This window comes from Bombus terrestris, chromosome 11 (genome assembly GCF_910591885.1).
Source record: "Bombus terrestris chromosome 11, iyBomTerr1.2, whole genome shotgun sequence".
NCBI lineage: Eukaryota > Metazoa > Arthropoda > Insecta > Hymenoptera > Apidae > Bombus > Bombus terrestris.
In genome coordinates this window covers 3,692,561-3,712,015 of record NC_063279.1, presented here as the reverse complement: position 1 = coordinate 3,712,015, position 19,455 = coordinate 3,692,561, and the positions used below count along the sequence as shown (strand labels likewise).

At 34.2% G+C, this 19,455-nt stretch overlaps 1 protein-coding gene across 4 annotated transcripts in view; it reads right to left on the bottom strand.

The window, feature by feature from the left end:
* LOC100648107 (hemicentin-1) overlaps positions 1-19,455 on the bottom strand; it is a 425,495-nt gene that overhangs the window by 114,917 nt on the left and 291,123 nt on the right. For all 4 annotated transcript variants that reach the window (XR_007225675.1, XR_007225674.1, XM_020865413.2 and 1 more), the window contains exon 2: positions 11,325-11,514. Coding sequence is in view for 2 of the 4 variants with exons in the window: in XM_020865413.2 (XP_020721072.1) it covers positions 11,325-11,514 (190 nt within the window). In the remaining 2 variants the exon portion in view is untranslated. The remainder of the gene's footprint in view (positions 1-11,324; positions 11,515-19,455) is intronic.

Below are 19,455 nucleotides of genomic sequence, written 5' to 3'. Positions count from 1 at the left end.
GTAGCTGGAATCGCAAATATAATTGACCTGAAGCATAATTATAAAATTAATTAACTCGAACGAGAAGCTGAAAGAGAAATGTCTATATATTGACAGAAAATCAAGGCTTCATATTCAATTTTTGATTCTGATATAACATTAAAACTATAAAAAAAAGTAAAAAATTGCTACAGATATCCTATATATAAAGAAGCTATCTATAACTGAATGTAAAATAATAATAAATAACATTCGTGCATACCCACACCAATGTACAGAAACATAAAATTAATTTCGATATCTGTGGATATTTGAAACCCTGAAATAATCTTTCGCGTTACACGTATTTTATATTATTAACATTACACTGGCATATAAAATGTTGTCTTTTAAAAAGTATCTATTTACTAAACACACTCATCGAGTTTCAATCACGTATATAAAATACTTAAATATTCATGACACAAATATGAAGAGACCTTCAATACCAAGAACATCCAAGGATAGGATTCTTAGGATCAAAATGCTACTTCAATTAAGAGAATTATATCAATTATAACGTGGAATCAATAGATACAAGCAGATCTTATACACGAAGATACAAGATTAATATAATTGCTAATTATGGACACAGTTAAGATTAACCCATTAGCGGTAGGAACGTGTAGAGGGACCAAGCATTAATCATGCATTCCATTTGTCAGATGGTCTGTCCTAGAGATTGACGTACGAATTGCCACGAGCGTTCCGTCAAATCCTTTGACCTCCCGATGACCAATATCACACCATTCAGCCGCAATATGTTTCTAACGTGCACCATCGATTGTGTCAAAACGTTTGCGTTCAAAATACGCCCACCGTATTCGCTGTCCAACCTTCGCGTCCACTCTATGAAATTCGAGCTAATAAATTTCTCTGCCTATCGGTAGCAAGATTAAATTTACAAAGGTGAACTCGAAATACGTTTGGTATTTGCGAATAATCCGATTCATCCGACTAATCGATTACGTCTAAAAAATTTGCTTAAGTAGCTTCGTTCGATTCTTCGAGACCTATGAAATTTTCTATATGCAAAATGTAAATATTTATAGATTATGTCGGAGAAATCGAAAGAAACTAATTATAAATAAATTTCGAACGAAGATTGAACTGGTCGGATCGTAAATGAATCTTCGCGTATCAAAATGTACTACACCAAATTAAAAAATGTGAAAAGTATTACTTTCGTATGATAAACTTAAGAGAAGTATTCCCGAACAGAAATTTCATTCGTGCAAGAATAAATCCGAACCTAATAAAACGACATATCTTCAACAGTATGTTTCTCCAGCTAATACAAAAGTTCTGCGCAAGGAATGGGAAGGGAAGATTACTCCGAAGCAGATGCAAATAGCGACACGGTAATCTTCGCATATCGCTTTTCTAACGAGCCCCTCTAAAGGGAAGTTTTCTTCTTTTTTTTTTTTCGAAACTTTTAAAGACACCGAGAGAACGTCGGGGACGTTAATTACTCGGTTCCGAGAAACTAGGCCGGAAATAGGTAGCACGGGGTCAGCTATTACGTAGATAGAACACGGAGCAAGAACGTTCGAAATTAGCGGCCAACGAATTAGTCGAAAGCAAGAGGGTGGAATTGCAGCTTACCACACCTTGGACCGTGACAGTCTCGTTAAAATATTAAGCAATCCCACGGATTGGTTAATGGTATTATTTAACGTTATTCCAACAACATTAAGTCGCATCGATCTCGATTGGATTTGCCAGTTTCCAACGTTAATTTCCGTGCAATGTTTGTTCGTTTGCGAAGAAAACAAACTTTGCATTCTGACCCCTGTTAATGAACCTAACACGCTACGTAATAACATAGCCAACGAAAAGGACGATGGAGCGGAAAAAGTAATGGATTCGAGTTTGTTGTTATGCAAAATATAATTTACGATTCGTTGCGTCCTGCTCGGATATAAAGTGACTTCGTTCCATAATGTGGAATGAAGGTGCACGATGAATGGAAATTTACATTGATGAACGCTGATCTACATTCGCTCGTTCCGTTCGTTGAAATAAGTAAAACGAGCGACGAATTGAATTGTATAAACATTTGGTAACGTGTTTATGCATTAGACGAGTGGTAAAACGTGTATTACTAGTGCATTTGAGATGTTAAGGGTATTAAAGACGAATTTCATTCAAAGAAAGAAAATTCGAAATGCGACGAAGTAGAATTTTATTGGGAATTTCGATATGAAAGAAAAACTTTACAGCTGAAAGATTTGCAAACGTTTTTATTTTAGTGAATTTTAATAAAAATTTCTTTTTTATTTTTCCTTCCAAATTTATAGAATCGTTTCAATATATTTCGGTAATCGTTTTTCCCTTCGATGTTGTATTTATTTTAAGGTATGTTTCAATTTACTTTCCCGTGAAACTTGCTCGTTTCTCATTAGGCTATGAATCACCAAGTATCCCATGTACGTAATTCATTTATGTGTGATATCGTGTGACTGGAAGCGCGTGCAGCATGTGATCAAAGCTAGGCAGATCACGATCTGTTAACAGCATAACGTTAAGATAACATTCGTAGCAGCGATACGCATGAATTATCAATGGTAAACACGTGAATGGGAAAAGCATAATGAACGTACGTAAACTAATATTAACCATCCAGTGTGCTCATTGATTTAATGCATACTACACGCAGTGAGAAGAATTGAAATAATAATTTTTCTTTGTAAGATTATGTATTTTTTAAATTAAATTGCTGATCACTTTTTGATAATTCATAGACTGTTGATTGGCATTAATTTCTCAAGAGTACAACTGTATGGCCAAGGATTATTTTTCTCTCTACACATACTATGTCATTTTGCTTCTATTTTACTATATTATACCATTTGTTACTTCGTTATTTTACATTATTGAGTTCCGGATATTCATGTAGCGTGTTCTAAATAATAAACGCTTTCACCCAAATCCCCATTCTCTAAGTTTGGTCCGATAAAATTCAGATACATGAAATTAAAAGTCTCAAGCGTCGCTGTTAGCCTATCCGCTTTAATTTTCCAATCGACCAAGCTTTACAACGGCAAAATGACTTCGAGAGATCTCTCAAACAAGAGACGTCATACATTTATTTTTCCACTGAACTCGAGCTCTATCGTGTGACTTAGCTTCGCATTCGGATAACACATACATAGAAATTCTTTGAAACTTATTTTTCCACTTAGAACGACATCGTAAAACCCGGTAAAGTGGCCAGATTGCCATTCGAGGTCAGCTTTTGCACTGCTATCAAAGTTGCAATTGCGAAAATCTTTCTGCCCTTCGAGAAGAGACACGTTCTCTTCTTTTATCGTTTTTCCTATCATAGCTCGGTTCTGTAGAGAAGGGGAGGCGAAATCCACGTTAAATACCCGCCACGCGTAAACCAAACTCACAATTTAATGAGCTCGAAATGGAGATAGAACAGGATAATACCGAGGGAAGCAGGAATTACATTGAAAATGAAACGACTTCTTAACGTCCTCGCAATTCGTGCTTCGGCTAAGCTGCACGGAAGCGAGATAATGCGTTGTCGATTTCATCCAAGAATCCTAGCCAACGATAGCATTTTAATTATTTCTAGATTCCAATCGAAGTAAATTTCGCTAATGTAGCGTGGAAGATCTTATCTGTAAATGCTTTCCGTTTGAAGGATGTTTCCTTGATGTTTTAATAGAAATTTGGTGACACGATAGCTTAAGAAAAGGAATTTTTTAATACAAGAGTGTTTAAGTTTTCTTGCAGAAACGTTTAAGAAATTTAAGTTAAATATGGGAAATAATTATTTAGCATCAAATTTGGACGCGCTACATTTCGAAGATTATTGAAAATTTCAGAAAATCTTGAGTATCTGTAAGCTTAGTCTAAAACTGAAACTAGCATTCAGATTTTTTTTTTTATTTATTTTCAATATTAATTTTAGGAATTTGAAAATAATGTTGAAACTATCGACTTCCGACGAGACCTCGAAATCGATTGAAAATTTAATAAAAATCTCGAGTATTCGTTCTCATTCAAATGTCATATTTACTTTCAATCTCAAATTTTGGAATCTGGAAACAACTTTGTAACTACTGTAGTTCGATAAAATCCGAAACTAATCAACTTCGATAAAACGTAGAAGACGTGAATCTATCCAAGGCGTTACCGGCAATCGAATATCTTCACAAAGAAATTCTCTGTAATCTATGCGAAATTAAAGTTTCATACCGTCGAAGCATAAAGCGTAGAGCCAATCGTTCGTATTCATATAGTGTCGCTCCTTTCTTTACCAGAGAATTCTTTCTCGAGAAGATTCATGTCGGAATTCATAAGAAATAGTGCAACGCTAGGCAAATACGTCTCGGAAAGTAGTCGTAAGTTTCAGGCAATTTTCTTCTTTTGGTGTAATCGTTTCCATCATCGCGTCTTTCAACGTGGAATGGTGGGGGCCAACCGACGAAAGGGGTAGAAAATAAGAGAAACGGACGGTACAACGATAAAGATGGACGTATAAAGAAAGGAAATAATTGCTAGATATAGAGAAAAGAATACGATAAGCTGGACAGTAGGTAAATAAAAAGATACGGAATAAGATTTCAAGGTAAAGAAAGGAAAAATATGGGAAACGTGTCACGCGACAAGGAAAATTATGCCATTTTGTGTAACGTTCAACGAGCATTTCGTATTAGGCGAATTATTCTCCTATGTAATGTATATATATTATGTAAAAGTAGTTAATTTAACTTTTTATGTCTTCGGTTATGTTGTTTCTATTTTTTACCTGGTATCTTGATTTTAATCGTTTCAAGATTGTTCTAGTAATATATGAGCCTCTCGGGAAACCAAACTGAATAATTCCACTCTTTGTAAACTTTTTAATTTCATTGTAGTATTGCACCTTCCAAGGAAACAAATTATTTAATTCCATAAGTTTAATTATTATGAGAAGATGCTACACGATAATAATCATAACGTAAGATCTATCGTAGCCATGTAAAATTCTTGAAGATTCAATATGATTAAATTTATGGTCGATTTCTCGAGACTCGTATGTAAAAGGATCGAAAGATTCATCGTAGAACCGAACGATCGTCGCATAATTTTACTTTCACGATCTTTAGGATTTTATCTCTGTGTCTGTAGCTCAACGTTCCTACATTATAAATTCATTCGAATAATCCGAAAGTATACACCGTGCCATGAAAGGAAAATTGTGATGTTTTAATTGCAATCTTCACATCTGAAATACAGAAAACATCCGAAGACTCGAAATGACGAAAAGAACGTGGCACACGATCGCTAACAAACTATCCAAAGCACGTTTATAAAATACGCTCTCGAGTGATATGAAAGGCGCATTCTACGATATAATATAACGATATAAATCTTTCGAGATGAAAGTTATCCGTGTCGCGACGACACACCGGAAAAACATGAAAGACTCGAAGAAGTCAATTTCCCATTTGACGTGAAGTGTACCTTAGACTTTCTTCCCGACCGCTTCAAAATATTCTCCGGCAGAATGTATCTTTCGAAGTATCTTAGCCGCAGAAAATTGTATTTTGAGAAAAAGGCTCTCACGGGGATTGCTCTGGATAAGAAACCGTGTTAATACACGGATAAAATCGTTTCGTGTGCACGTCCGTGTATCGAGGCAACGCATCCACGCAGCGACAAGGATAAAAATTTCTCGAACGAGCGCACGGTTTCCTCTCGCTTCGATCCTTTAATCGTACATTTTAGTTTGTACTACGAAATTCCCCGGACGACTTTTATTTTATCTTCCTTTAATTTCTTTTTCTCGTCTGACGTTTCTTTTCAGTGAATTTTTCTTTTCTTTTTAATACATCTTTTGTACAAAATGGGGAAACTGCAAGGGGGAGGAAGTGATAGCTTTCAAATGAAATAATAATAATCGAATAGATGAAAGCAACATTGATCACATCTTACCGTTAATGTTATGTCTTGGAATTTAAAACATTTAAAAGAGTAAGAAAAAGTAAGAATGTTTTGTGTCTTCTAAATAAATTAAGAGTTTCAATTTGTATTCTTGTCAGAACCTTTTTCGGGAAGAAATTTATGTTCCTATCGTTTCTATTCTTCTACGTGTACATTTTTTCTTTTTTTCAATAACTGCCAATTCAATTTTTATTACACTATACGAATAACGTGTCAATCTACCAAGTTTACACGACTCTTCTACTTCCGTTTGTTCGATCTGACGCGATAAAAGCGTTCGAAACAGCGATCCCCTAATTGTTACAAGCAAAACTATTTGTTCGAAGAATATTTACCTTATGAACGATTTATTAACCGAACCATGTTCTGTTCTCGAAGTCAAAAAACACTTGAGAGTATCGCATGTTCTTTCGGATACCGATCTCAGAATTGAACCAATCGCACTCTACTTAAATCTTTGTCACGATCAACTCGTTGTTATAAAATCGTTCGCGTTCCGTGATAGAAACTGATCTCGTAGGGGGAGGGGAGGGGGAACTGGAGGAGAAAAACAAGGCAACCGATTAAATCGGATGGCGGTAAATGAGAAAAGTTGGAGAAGAGACTGGATGCGGCGATAAAAGTTCCGAAATGTAAATGAACATAAAGCATCCCCGCTTTTCTTTCTTTTTTTCTTCTTCTCATATATTTCTTTTTTCTGTTTTATTTTAGACAATTCTGACCAGGCCGGCATCACGCGATAAGCGTTCATCCGATGGGCAAGCTGACGTTTTCAATTACACCGAGCCCTCCATTATCGAGCCAGCGAGAAAATTTTTATCACGTTCTTACGATTCGGCGACAATCGACGAGGAACCGCGAGAAATTGTCGATGGTCGATGGGAAACCGGGCCAATAGGATAATAAAGTTCTCGCTAACTTTTCTCGATTCTTCCGACTTTTTCCCTCGTCGCCGGAAAAACTGGGTCGACTAAACGATTTTGCGAGTAACAACGACGTACAGGAATACATTTTTCCACGATATAAACGTATATCGCAGCACGATAATCGATTTTGTTCAGACATTGATCGTTGATCGCCTGGTTACTAGTTTAATATTTGAACTGCGGATATGTATGAATTTATAGGAAATTTGAAGACGTAAAAATATATGAAATTTTATTCAACCTACTCTGATGGATTATTTCATGCAGTTAAAAGACAAGGAATGCCAGATTATACGGAGCAATCATAAAACGACGAATAGTATAGATTATTTAAAATGTTTTAAAAACCGTATTACACGATGCACTCCACTGTATAAATTTTTTATTTCTGTCACATATATTATCCTCTTTTCTTTTCCAAGTTATATACTATAAAATTTCCTTCATTTCTACGTATGCTTATGCTATTTTACTTAAGGCATATTTTTTTCTTAGTTTTTTCCTTCAGCAGTCTGATTTATTCACCTATTTGTTCGCAGTCTTTATTTCTGTATGATAAAGAAACTGACCAAACGTCTGATATGAATTTTACAAACATACTAAATTTTCACACACATCACAATATATCACAAAGATTACAAGTAGTAGGCTAAGTTATAAATGGTAAAAATATTAATGCTTTTTGCATTGTATATTGATAAGATATAACAGATGTTTCCCTTTTTCCTACCTGGTGTCTTCGAAGTGATTTTAATTAAAATAAATCAAAATTCCACATCGGAATATTTCCTAAATATTCCTAACATCTAATTCCAACTCCGATACATAGGATTTATGTAAAATAAAATATTTTTACGAAGAAAAATTCCGAATCTAAGGCTAGATTTACGTCTTGGAACCATTGTACTGGAAGAGCAGGATTACCTAGTATTGATTTGACCCATCATCCCACTATAGTACAAAGTAGTACTAAAATATAAAATTCGCTAGTAAGAGGATTTATTTTAGAAGTTACGAGTCGAGAGAAACCAATTTTTCTATTCAGATGCGTTCAGAATTTTGTCAAGCAGAATTTTTATAATACTGAAATATTAATACGTATTCGAAGACTACGATTAACCCATAGAAAAAACCCAACTGCAAGAAGTAACCAAAAATAATTTTTGATTTTGTGAGTTTATCTTAAAATTTCGTAAATCATATTTTCGTCGCAATTATCAAGTTTCATTGTATCGCGTACGTTATTTTAAATAAATTATTTTTACGAAACCTAACGATTTACGCTTTTCAAGCTGTTCCTGACAGAAAAATGTGTACAATTACTTGTTCAACAACAGGAACGACCGAGTAATAAAAGGAAAACTCAAACGCAGATATTTTTTAATCTTTGTAGCGCTTGCATATGGAGAACCGCATTACTATGTCTACTACTTTGAAAATATGCTTCGCATTGCTGTGCAGTATATTCCGAACCTTCGTGTTTCTATTCTTGATATATTTTTTAATTACGTTGAAATTATGCGTACGAAAGTTACGTTTTACTAAAATAGAAGAACATATACTTCGTTATAATACGTTGCATACTTGCTATTAATTCTAACTGTAACATTAACTATTATAAAATCTATAAACACAGGATTTTATGCGTTAGGAAATATTACAGCAATTGATAATATTTTAAAGTTACATATTTTATTGTTAAGAAATAGATAAATGAAAAATACAATTTCCTGAAACTTTCGTATCATAAATCTCATTGGTATCTTACGTCTCAACGAAGTGATATAATTTTCTCGTTTATTGTCAGTCACCAGTCATACAGAAAATAAAATTAACGACCAACTACTATTACAGCTAAACTGCGTGTATTTATATAATTTCATATTTTTACGAGTATAACTAAGAAATTATATTTTAAGTATACATTTTTATACCTTTAAATCTTTTACAAGTGCATGAACTCGTCGTTCATCAACGAACTCGATAATATTTATCTTCTCCCTAATTTATCCACGATCATCGCTTTAATTAGAAATTTCGTGACAATACGCGCGAAACAATTCGACCAGAAAAATCTGCGTCGAGGAGATGCTTTTCTTTTACCGCTACAACTGGATTGTGCGGGCAAATCTTGCACGTAAGACGAGAAAACTTTGTTCACGAGTGTGTTTTCATCGTGATTCACCAAGACGATCAAGGGGATGATTAACGCGAACGATCAACGTGATACTTTCACCGTAATATCAAAGTTAGAAATTCCTTCGAAACAACCGATTTATTCTCGCCTAGTCGAGACGAATATTCAGGAAAAATGAAGCGCATCGGAACAGATCGTTTGGTTGGCCTACTTTCTACAGCTAATCCTGGATTACCAGCTGTTCCATATTTTTGATACTATCCCCTCGTCAACGGAAGCTTTAACGGTGTCGCGTAAATGACGATAATAATTCTACCGTTTTAATCTCTTCGATGTAATATTCATTTTTCTGACGGTCCCACGATCGAGTTTTCTCGCCCCTCGCTCGACCATCCGGAACCAGCGAATTCTTTGTGTTTAACGATCTACCATTTAAGTCGATTAAAAAGTCAATTTTTCTTCTGGAAATTGGTACATGCGTGATTCGAGGGAATATTTTAATCATTTTTATGGGACGAAGAAATTCGTTCCGAGAATATGAAATTATATTAAATGATACGCTTTATGTCTCGACTATTATGGAAATGTGTTTAATTTAAATCTGATGCAATCATTTTCAAATAAATCACTTTCTTAGCAAGTACAATAACGTAATTGTTGAAAATGACAACGTGAGTTCGCGCTCGCCAACCATATGCAGATGCGCTAGTTACAATAAATAGTAATTAGAAGATAGTTCTAGATGTAATTGATAGATTTAATCGATAGGTTTAAGATATTCTTTTGCTTTTATCCCTAGTCCACGTAAGAAAGTGCAATAAAGATTTTTCGGCTCAGAACGGTGTGATAGATTTATCCAAAAAGTAAAATAATAGCTATTGTGATCCTACCTCTAAATAAAGAAATAACAATAGTAATAGGTACGGTCTATAATGCAGACTTGAGAAGATAAGCGAAACGTAATGTTCGAAATAGCCTCTCTAGTTCTTTATAATGGGATATTGTGTGATAAAAAATTAGAACAAGTCACAGAATCTCTATAAAAATTATCTTGAAACGGTGATGGTCTCGGCAGAGATGATTAAGAGTGTAATGCATTTTGTATAATAAAGTTTGCAATTGAATCTTTCTTTCTTTTTCAAATATGATTTTTAACATTTCTCTTATACATTTTCTATGAGAAATAAAATTCTATTATACAGCTTTGAAACTCTGAAGAAATTATTCTTAAGATCTTAAATATTCAGGAGATTATTTCTAATATATACGACGTAACAGCAATAAAGTTGTTTCAATTTGGAATTTGAAACGAGATTCGATCTACTTATAAATACGAGTAAAGTATTTTTACGCGACGAAGGAATTAATTTTGTACAGAGAACCTATACAATATTACTCAAAGATATATATTTATATTCTTGATTAAGTGTATTTTGAATAACGATTTAATTATTGAACGTCATACACTGAACTGTATATGCTGTTATTTTCCGCTTAGAGTTTGCTTCATTTTGTGTTCACAGAAACTTGCTCCGAAGCGAATAGCGGCTTAATATCCACCAAACAAACCACGCAAACAAGATTATTAATTCTGCTTGAGCTTCATTGCGGTATTTCGGAAATGGGCTATAACAATGTCATAGAGGCGAGTATAAGACAACATTATAGCAAGTATTACCCAGCAAAAACCATAATAAATTTATTCCAAAATGTCTTGGAAATTTGCAAAAAAGACGGACCCAAGAACCCATATTTATACTAAATATTTTGCTAAAATTCATTTTCCAATTCCTTATATCGATTTCAAATTTATACGATGCGAATATAAAAAAAACTGATTATCAACTTGGAAATGAAGAACGCTTGATTATAAATACATATCTCAAGTATTCGACCACAGGATGTTAATTAAACCGTGACTATAAATTGACTATAAATCTGAATTTATGATTTAGCCATATACAGTCGTACGTTAAATTTTACTTTGATTTCGACTGTATTTATATATTTACACTATATGGACACTTTTCGATATAGATTATTTTTCATCTTATACCCACAAGGAGATAATAAATATTACTTTCGATCATTACGTTTCATACGTTTTATTAATATTAATATATCGTTAATATAAACCGAGCAAAGTGTGCACATACTCATGAACGACAAATATGTATATCATGATTATCATAGCGAAACGTAGGGCCACGTCTTGTCGCCTGTTAATACGACAGGCTGTCGTCGCCTGTGTTATCTAGGAGACGCGAGAAAGCAACGATAAAGTTAAGATACGTGTGCTTTACCTGACGGCGATGTCGTTGTTCCCGCGCGTAATTCCGACGTCCTCGCTGAAAATGAAGATACGCGTCGCTCCGCGATACCATTTGATGCTGTGAAGCCCTTCGCACTGTGGCAATTTCAGCACGCACGGTAGTTGCACCTCTGTACCTAGTTCGGCGTGCTTTACGCTCTTCAACCATGGCTCGCTGCTCCCTGAAACAACGTACGCAAACGCCGTGAATTGCGTGCAGTTCGTTCACTCGTTCGTTCGTTTGCCTGTTTGTTTGCCGGCTCGTTGTTTGCAAAAAGGATGAAGTTCTGTAGGAATGATTTCGCGTCGTGTGAACGTGACCGTTCTCCACCAGTTTACAGATCCGATCCTGTCGGAGACAGTTATTAAACCATCGTCACGTACCGTGATACGAGAAAACGCGCCTCTGAATTTGCAGTTGGTTTAACCCTAAAGAAATAGGATCGCACCGATAGGATTTCTAAGTCAATCCCTACGTCGATGACGCGGTACTCATTTTCGCTACTTGTTTTTAAGAAATTTTTATTTTCTTTTTAGAAGCCAGAATCGCGATAGGTTTCCAGGTCTTTGAACACGAAGAAACTAATTAATATTTTAAGAAATTTTAAATATCATTTTACAGGACCGTAAGTAACCGTGTACGGTGAGTACATTCTTTTTTGCCAACGTAAAGATTGAAACTGTTTGGAATTACGAGGATAGGAATTTTTGTCAGATTATTTATCGAATGTGATTTATACTGCGAAGCGAAGGATACTGTAAAATAGAGAAAGAAAAATGTGCGGGTATTAAAGTTCAACGATCTGAAGATTGTATGTTATGGTACGTTATGGTCAAGAACATTTTTCATAAGTTGATTCGTAGTAAAACTGAAGGAATTTATGCTTGATAATGTCCAAGTACGTTATCAATCAAGATGTTGTTTGTAGAAAAGAAGTTGAATTTTTATTGTACAAAAAATTGATTAAATGATCGCAAAAAAAAAAGAAACGATATTGTCCATTATCTAGTATTAAAGTAATAAATAGCTATGTATATTTGTAGGAAAATATAAATTTTTTTTCTAGCTAGCTATCATAATGGCAAAGTATCGTAGCTTGGCAATTTCCCAAGCTAAAAATCCGAAGGCAAAATATCCTTAACTCTTTATTACGACGTTCGGATAGGATACATGAATGTTTATGAAGCTTCATCGTAGAAAGTCAATCTTCTCTCGATGACCCAGAACGCATTTCGCGAAATGTCATAGTACGCGAACGTTTCAATATTTCTCTGCTATTGTCGCTAAAGCTATAAATATAGCAAGCCCCGCGGAGAGATATGAAATGAAAAATCACAACGAAGAGTCGCGACGTAGCACAGAATGCGAAACAATTTTTTCCTACCGGTCCGCCAAAACCAGTAATACCAATTGCATTCATTAAATCATGCAATTCTACGTATCGTTTTAATTGCACATATTGAAACGAAATAAAATATCATCGCATATGTATAAATGGAAAATATTTCAATTTTAACATCTACGACGATATTTTATTATCCGAATGGAATTTCAATATTTGCTTTGTTCCTCGTTACAACAAAATTTCTTTAATAGATTCATTTATTTTATTATAGAAAAAAAAAATAATCGTTACATTTGTAACGTTAAATCAGAGTTAAAAAAACATCTTGGACGTTAAAAGCATTCTGATCTACGTGCACCCTCTGATACCACGTCGTGAAAGCGGTAGTAAATTTCGCAGTCACAACTTATGATAAACAAGAACATAATTCTTAGTTAATTCACGCGAAAACTCGGCACGACCGAGTGAGAAGAGCAGAAGAGGGCGAGAGAAGGTAGAGAAGTTGTGAAACTAGAAGCTCCTTGGAAATTGACGATTTAAGGTGATTTATTAGCGGTTTCTGTGACTCCAGGCCACAATTTCATACGACGTCTGGCGAACTTCCTTTAATTCCGTCTAACGAGATCGTTAGAAAAGTGTCCAACTTTCGATTAGTAAATTCGATAAATAATAAACCAATATATTACAGAAAGAAAAACGCGTGTACGATAAGTATTTCTCAGATCTTCTCTCAGAACTTTATCATTCGCTTTCAATCGATAAAATTAAATAAATGTAAATAAATTGAAGTTTTTTGATCCTAGCTTTCTATAAATATACTTTTCAGCAAGCTGTCACGTATTGGCCAAAAAGGTTTGACTTTTTCTCAAATATACGTAAGTACAAAATCGCGTGAAGGTTTTAGATTATCTGTGAAAAGAAAATATTGTTTGTTTGTATTGCATGCTTGGTACCATTTTAATTTTGTCATTATTTTCTTTTTTTTAATGAAATATTTAATCTCTAGTTCAGTAATTGATTAAAAAGATGTTGATCGTGTACAGATTTCAAGTTTTCATCATGTTATTGATTTCGCGGGAGCAATCCTGTGTATGTTGTATTTTGTATCAACGTTTCGTAGATGTTGCAGTCTACTTCCGAAAAGTTTCAGGCTTGCCCTAAAGAAGTAGATTGCAACGTCTACGAAGCGTTGATACAAAATACAACATACACAGTATTGCTCCCGTGAAATCAATAACATGCTGTATATAATATTCTTCTACTTTTTCAACGAAGCAGTCTTTAAATGTAACTTTATACATATTAAAAATTACTTAATATAAATGTAATGTTAAACACAATCGATATAATTTTTAAATATACGTACAAATCGAAATAACTACGCTTCGTATTTACTACCATTCTGTTTTCAGTCTTTTAAGAAAGTGAATTTTACATACAGTTGGGAAGTCTTGGGAAGTTAACATCAACCGAATAAAATAATCATAAACAGAGCCTTCCTTTTAACAGTTGACATTCTTAGTTCAGAAAGAAGAGAATAAAGAGAAAAAAACAAAGAGCGACTCGTTTCTCGCATTGAAATATGTCATTTGGCATTCAATTTTTACGTCTCTCGGTTGTTTCCACGATTTTCCAAATGTTGCTGGCAAACGTTTGAGCAATATTCGTGGTTACGGAGCCGCATAAACATATCGGTCATAAAAATCCCGACCGCCATTGAATCGTAAAGCTGTCTCGGAGGAGACAATAATCAGACATCGGATTTCACGGATCGTAACTTATTGAAGTATCGAAACCCGATAATATTTTCATGATAAACTACGCACCGACGAAATCCTACTAAAAGAAATACAATACACGCTCGACGAGCATCAAAGGACGTTTTTCAGGGGTAGATATTGAATTACGCAAACCATCATCATCTCTCTCTCTCACACTCTCTCTCTATTCGTCTTTTCTTCTTTCTGTTCGAATGCTTATGACAGAAAATTGTGATTGATTTGAATTAGAAATACCAGTTTCTTCACACGTTTTTATTTATTTTCGCTTTTCTGTCATCGTTGCTGCAACATTTATTTCATAATTATTCTTCATATTTTTCCTTAATGTTAAAAAATAATTTGTTCGCGATAGCATCGATCTTAGAGTTGACAATTATTTCTTATACTTTTATTCAACATCGTTGTTTTATATTTTATCGAAATTCTTAATGTTTTCTTCAACGAAACATCAAATTGTTGTTGGCTTCTCTTCGATTCTCTTTTAAACGACTGTTCCGTTCTAATCCTCGCGTACCAATGGCAATCCTAAGTTTTATACAATCTTTCATATTTTCATCTTTTATATCTCACCACGAAACTCTCGTTTCACACGTTGATCCACACCGCTCTCCCCATGTCTGACTCCAACATACCTTTTTACTTTATCGCCGACTATCGAACCATCTTATTATCTCCGCACGATAGGCAGAAGAGAGAAGAGGAAAGTTACTTATGTTCCGGGACCACGAGGGTGCAGACGAAGAAGACACGAGAATGTTAAAAGGGTAGGCGTTATCCAATACTATGGGAACGAAAATCTGTTAGAGTTCGGATGGGGTTCGCAGATGGCAAGTGCTAGAAGCAACGTCTGCTTATCTTCGCCCGGGATTGGATCCTGAAACCATATCACACCGCAAATATTACGTTCAAATGGTGAATAATGGAGTATGTCGAGAGCTCTCATATTACAACTTCATTCTTCGTCTCCAGTGACACGACTCGCCTGGATGTTTGACGGTTCTTAACCCTTAGGAAACTACCACCAAGTCTCTTAACTCTTTGCTTATTCTCGAAAATGCGTTCTTCGTTATTCCTCTTTTCGGATTTTTTCCACATTCTTCTTTTTTTCTTTTCGTTTAAACGCTTGACTGCACATGGTACGAAGAATCGACGTGGTTATTATGCGACGTTTCGTTCGATTGACATATCATTTGTGTTCGTGTTTGATTTAAGTTTTATCGTACATGAGTATTTCATTTAGTTGTTTATATTTCCCTACGGACGAATTTAATCGACATCATGAAAGGATAATTATCTTTTGGTCATTGGTTATGAATAGAAAATATATTTAGAAATATTAAAGAGGATGGATAATGTTGGAAAATATTTTGATATGAATATTTAGCTTCTGAAATAATATTTGAATGAAACAGTAACTAAACATGTGTCGATATTTCGTGAAATCGTACTAAGTATGCTAATGGTACTTAAGTATATCAAAATAATTTTATGAAAAGCTATTTGTATGAAATTTCTTGCTGTTCTATTTAGCTAAATAATTCTTAACATTAAATACCTCGTACAATTGTAATATACAGATTTAAAATAAGTATTACGTATAAGAGTAAATACTAGTCTAATTAATCTTTCATTAAATATATAATTAAGCAAAATAAACACATACATAATTAATGTGCGCGTATTCTGCAAATAAATTATTCCATCGTTTCTATATAACAGAATTAGATATTCTGTCATATACAATAATCATTTACTTCGACATAATATCAAGTAAAATTATTCCTATCGTCGTGTCTAGCTTTTTCGTTATTAATTACGCTATTTAATATAAATTTGTAAACGTTTTTTAAAGTTTACGCCAGCTAAGCGACAACTACAATTTCACGATATTTACATTGCTCACGCTGCAACTCAGTTATGATATCGCGTAACAGTATCGCAAAGAGACGTTCTTTTTCTCATATAAAAGCAAGACTATGCCAGACACAATTTTATCTTGACGTAAAATTCCCTTTCATGCAGCAAACTCTTCAATCATTTATTAAATAAGACTAGACGTATATACGAGCATGAAAAAATTAAGCAAAAGGTCAATTAAATAGATATATACGATATACGATACATTTAGTAACTACCGCACAATGTTGTAAAATAAAAGATTTACCATTTCGTTGAGAAACATTTAATTCGTCATTCGCAGAATCGAAATCGAACGCGATCGCACACGCTTAAGAGGCATTAAATGAATGAACTTCCAGCCGATTAACAGTTCAGTCGAAACGCAGCTACCGCGATAAATATTTATCGTGTGAAATTGCACGCATATATAATGACAGAGGATTTACAGTCGCGTCGAATACGCGCCTTGCCGAATTCAGGAAATTCTGTTGCCACGAACAGCGCAGTTCCTTCGAATTTCTAATAGCCGTCTAGTGACACCGTTTCTGAGGAGCATCTGTGCTGTGTCTTCGCCGTTTTATCGCACTATCACTCCCTTGAGCTGGTTACTTGAACACGGCATATTGTAGAAAATTCATTCGAAAGCGGAGCTAGAATTCGATATGGGGCAGAATTTTACTCGCATTCAGCATCCGATTTATTTGGCTCTTTTTATCTGAATCATCATTCGTGAGATTTCTGCCATATAAGATACGAAATACGATTCGACTATGGATGTTTATGCAGATTTGTATTTTTATAAATTCGATTAAAAGAATTTTATCCATTAAATATCGTAGCGTGTATTATACTCCAGAATCGATGTCCCTAAAAATGTACTTGGAATCTCTGGACATCGAGTGAGATTGGATGTAAAACGTGATAGAAGCGTGTAATAAGTGTAATAAACGTTATAAGCGTAATGAAAAGTTCATTGTTACAGTTCGTACCCAACGATCTACGATGAAATTTATAATATCGATAATGAATGCATAATTGTATTTCATATCCGAATGAACATGAAAGAAGTGTAATCTATGGTAATTTAACTCTGCTGTGGATTTTTAATTTTACCTAATAAATATATATGTACATATGATAACCACGGAGGTAATAAAATGTATCGATAAAAAATAGAAGAACAATAATTTAAAGTTCAGAACACCGATTGTGTCTTTTGTATCGTACTTTCTTTTTTCTTTTCTTTTTTCTTTCGTACGAAGTATATTCAGCTTGAAGTATATTGAAATTTAAAATCGTATGAAAATGCAGAAAGAATTTCATTACATACGTAAATAATGAGCGTAATACATCTTTTAATTATATTGTTCTTTGCAACGTTAGCGATTTAAGAATGAGCTCGTGCATTTCGTTAAAAACCATTTACACAACTTTATATTTTAACGCTTCTACCGCTCCAATTCTATTAGAATTTCGATAAGACACTACACTTACTATGCTGAAAGTGATGTATTATTCTACGTTTGATCGAAATTTCTCATATTTCTTTAAAACACTTTCAGAAATTTATCTTCGAGATACCACCCTGACACTGCTTCCTTTTTCTAATCAAATTGTAATAATCGTCTCTCTTTGTGCACTCTTTTTTCAAATTTGACTAAACACATGAATTTAATGTATCAAAAAAAAAAAGACGGATTTCGTCAAATACAACGTAGTTTGCATCGAGTGGAATTCTTTGTGGTACTATAGAGAATTCACTTTTGCAAATCTGGGTCAAAGGGTAGCATGTTGGTTCCATTGAATGCTACAATGCACCCAGAATTGCTGTTGGACTGGAAGCACTTGTAGATTCAGGGGCAATGGAGTAGACACCGTGTTTGTTTCTATGCTGAGACATAGGAGATGGGGTTAATAATATCGATATATCACAGAGCTTTCCGTTTCTTGTTTTCTCAGCGACGAAGAAACGTAATATTCCTTATACACACGTAGATATATTTTGTAAATAATTAAGATCTGTATAATTTGACTCTTTCTATATTTTAAGCAATCGTAATTAGTTATATTTTTATGAAACTTAGGGCTGTACAGCTCACGAGATTCAATTTTGTATGTTACGGACAAAACAAGGGAAAAAGGAAATTTAAATGAATTCTATTTGAATTCACAAGTCGAAAACCAAATGTTCTGATCCCATCGGATAATATTCGAATCATATTTTTTTAAGTATGACTAATGAAAACGCGATTTGTCTTATTTCATATGTTTATCCGGACACGACGTATACGCAAATCTATGCAGAATTAATTAATTCGAATTAAATTCATAAACTAGGTTAATTCAAATTGGAATCAATTGAACCACAGAGTACACGATCGATAAAATTTCACATTACTAAGGCACATATTGGAATGAAAGCTTAATATTTGCATTGAAAGACAAGCGTAATGTTTCGATTTTTTTCGACGCTTGATTGGATCCAGTTTTTTGAAAATCGCCAATATTCCGCAAAATTTTGCTGTTCTATTCTTTTCATATTATCGGCGGATCCTCCTTTTTATGAAAATTTTTATTAAAAAAAAGAAGGACAAAGAGTTCATATCAGCTATCGGAAATTGGAGTTCACGCGCGAGATTTTTGCAGAATTTTTCTTCGAGCACGAAATTAAAAGAGGACAGACGATCTCGATAAATCGAACAAACTTTAATATTATTCGACAATTTCTTCGAGATCTCTCGTCCTTCTCGATTCGAAACCATTTCCATATTTTCCTCGCGTTTTGTGGATACCAAGAGAAGGAGAAAGCCGTGCTGGAGGATCAAACCTGAAAATCCGCGCGATCTCATATAAGCGTTTTCCTCAGACTCGCAATGCAAAATCGACCGTGTTTCCATGTCATCTATGTGTGTGCTGTGACAAAACCACGGTAACAAGGTATAAGATATATCAACTATAAAAATTCGATTCGACATAGACAAATTCCAATTAAAAATTAAATTTTGCATTTTACCAATCACATTACATAATTGTAAAAGTAACGATTCTCTTGATCGTCTTAAAAATTAATGATTAGATTATTGTGCAATAAAAAGAT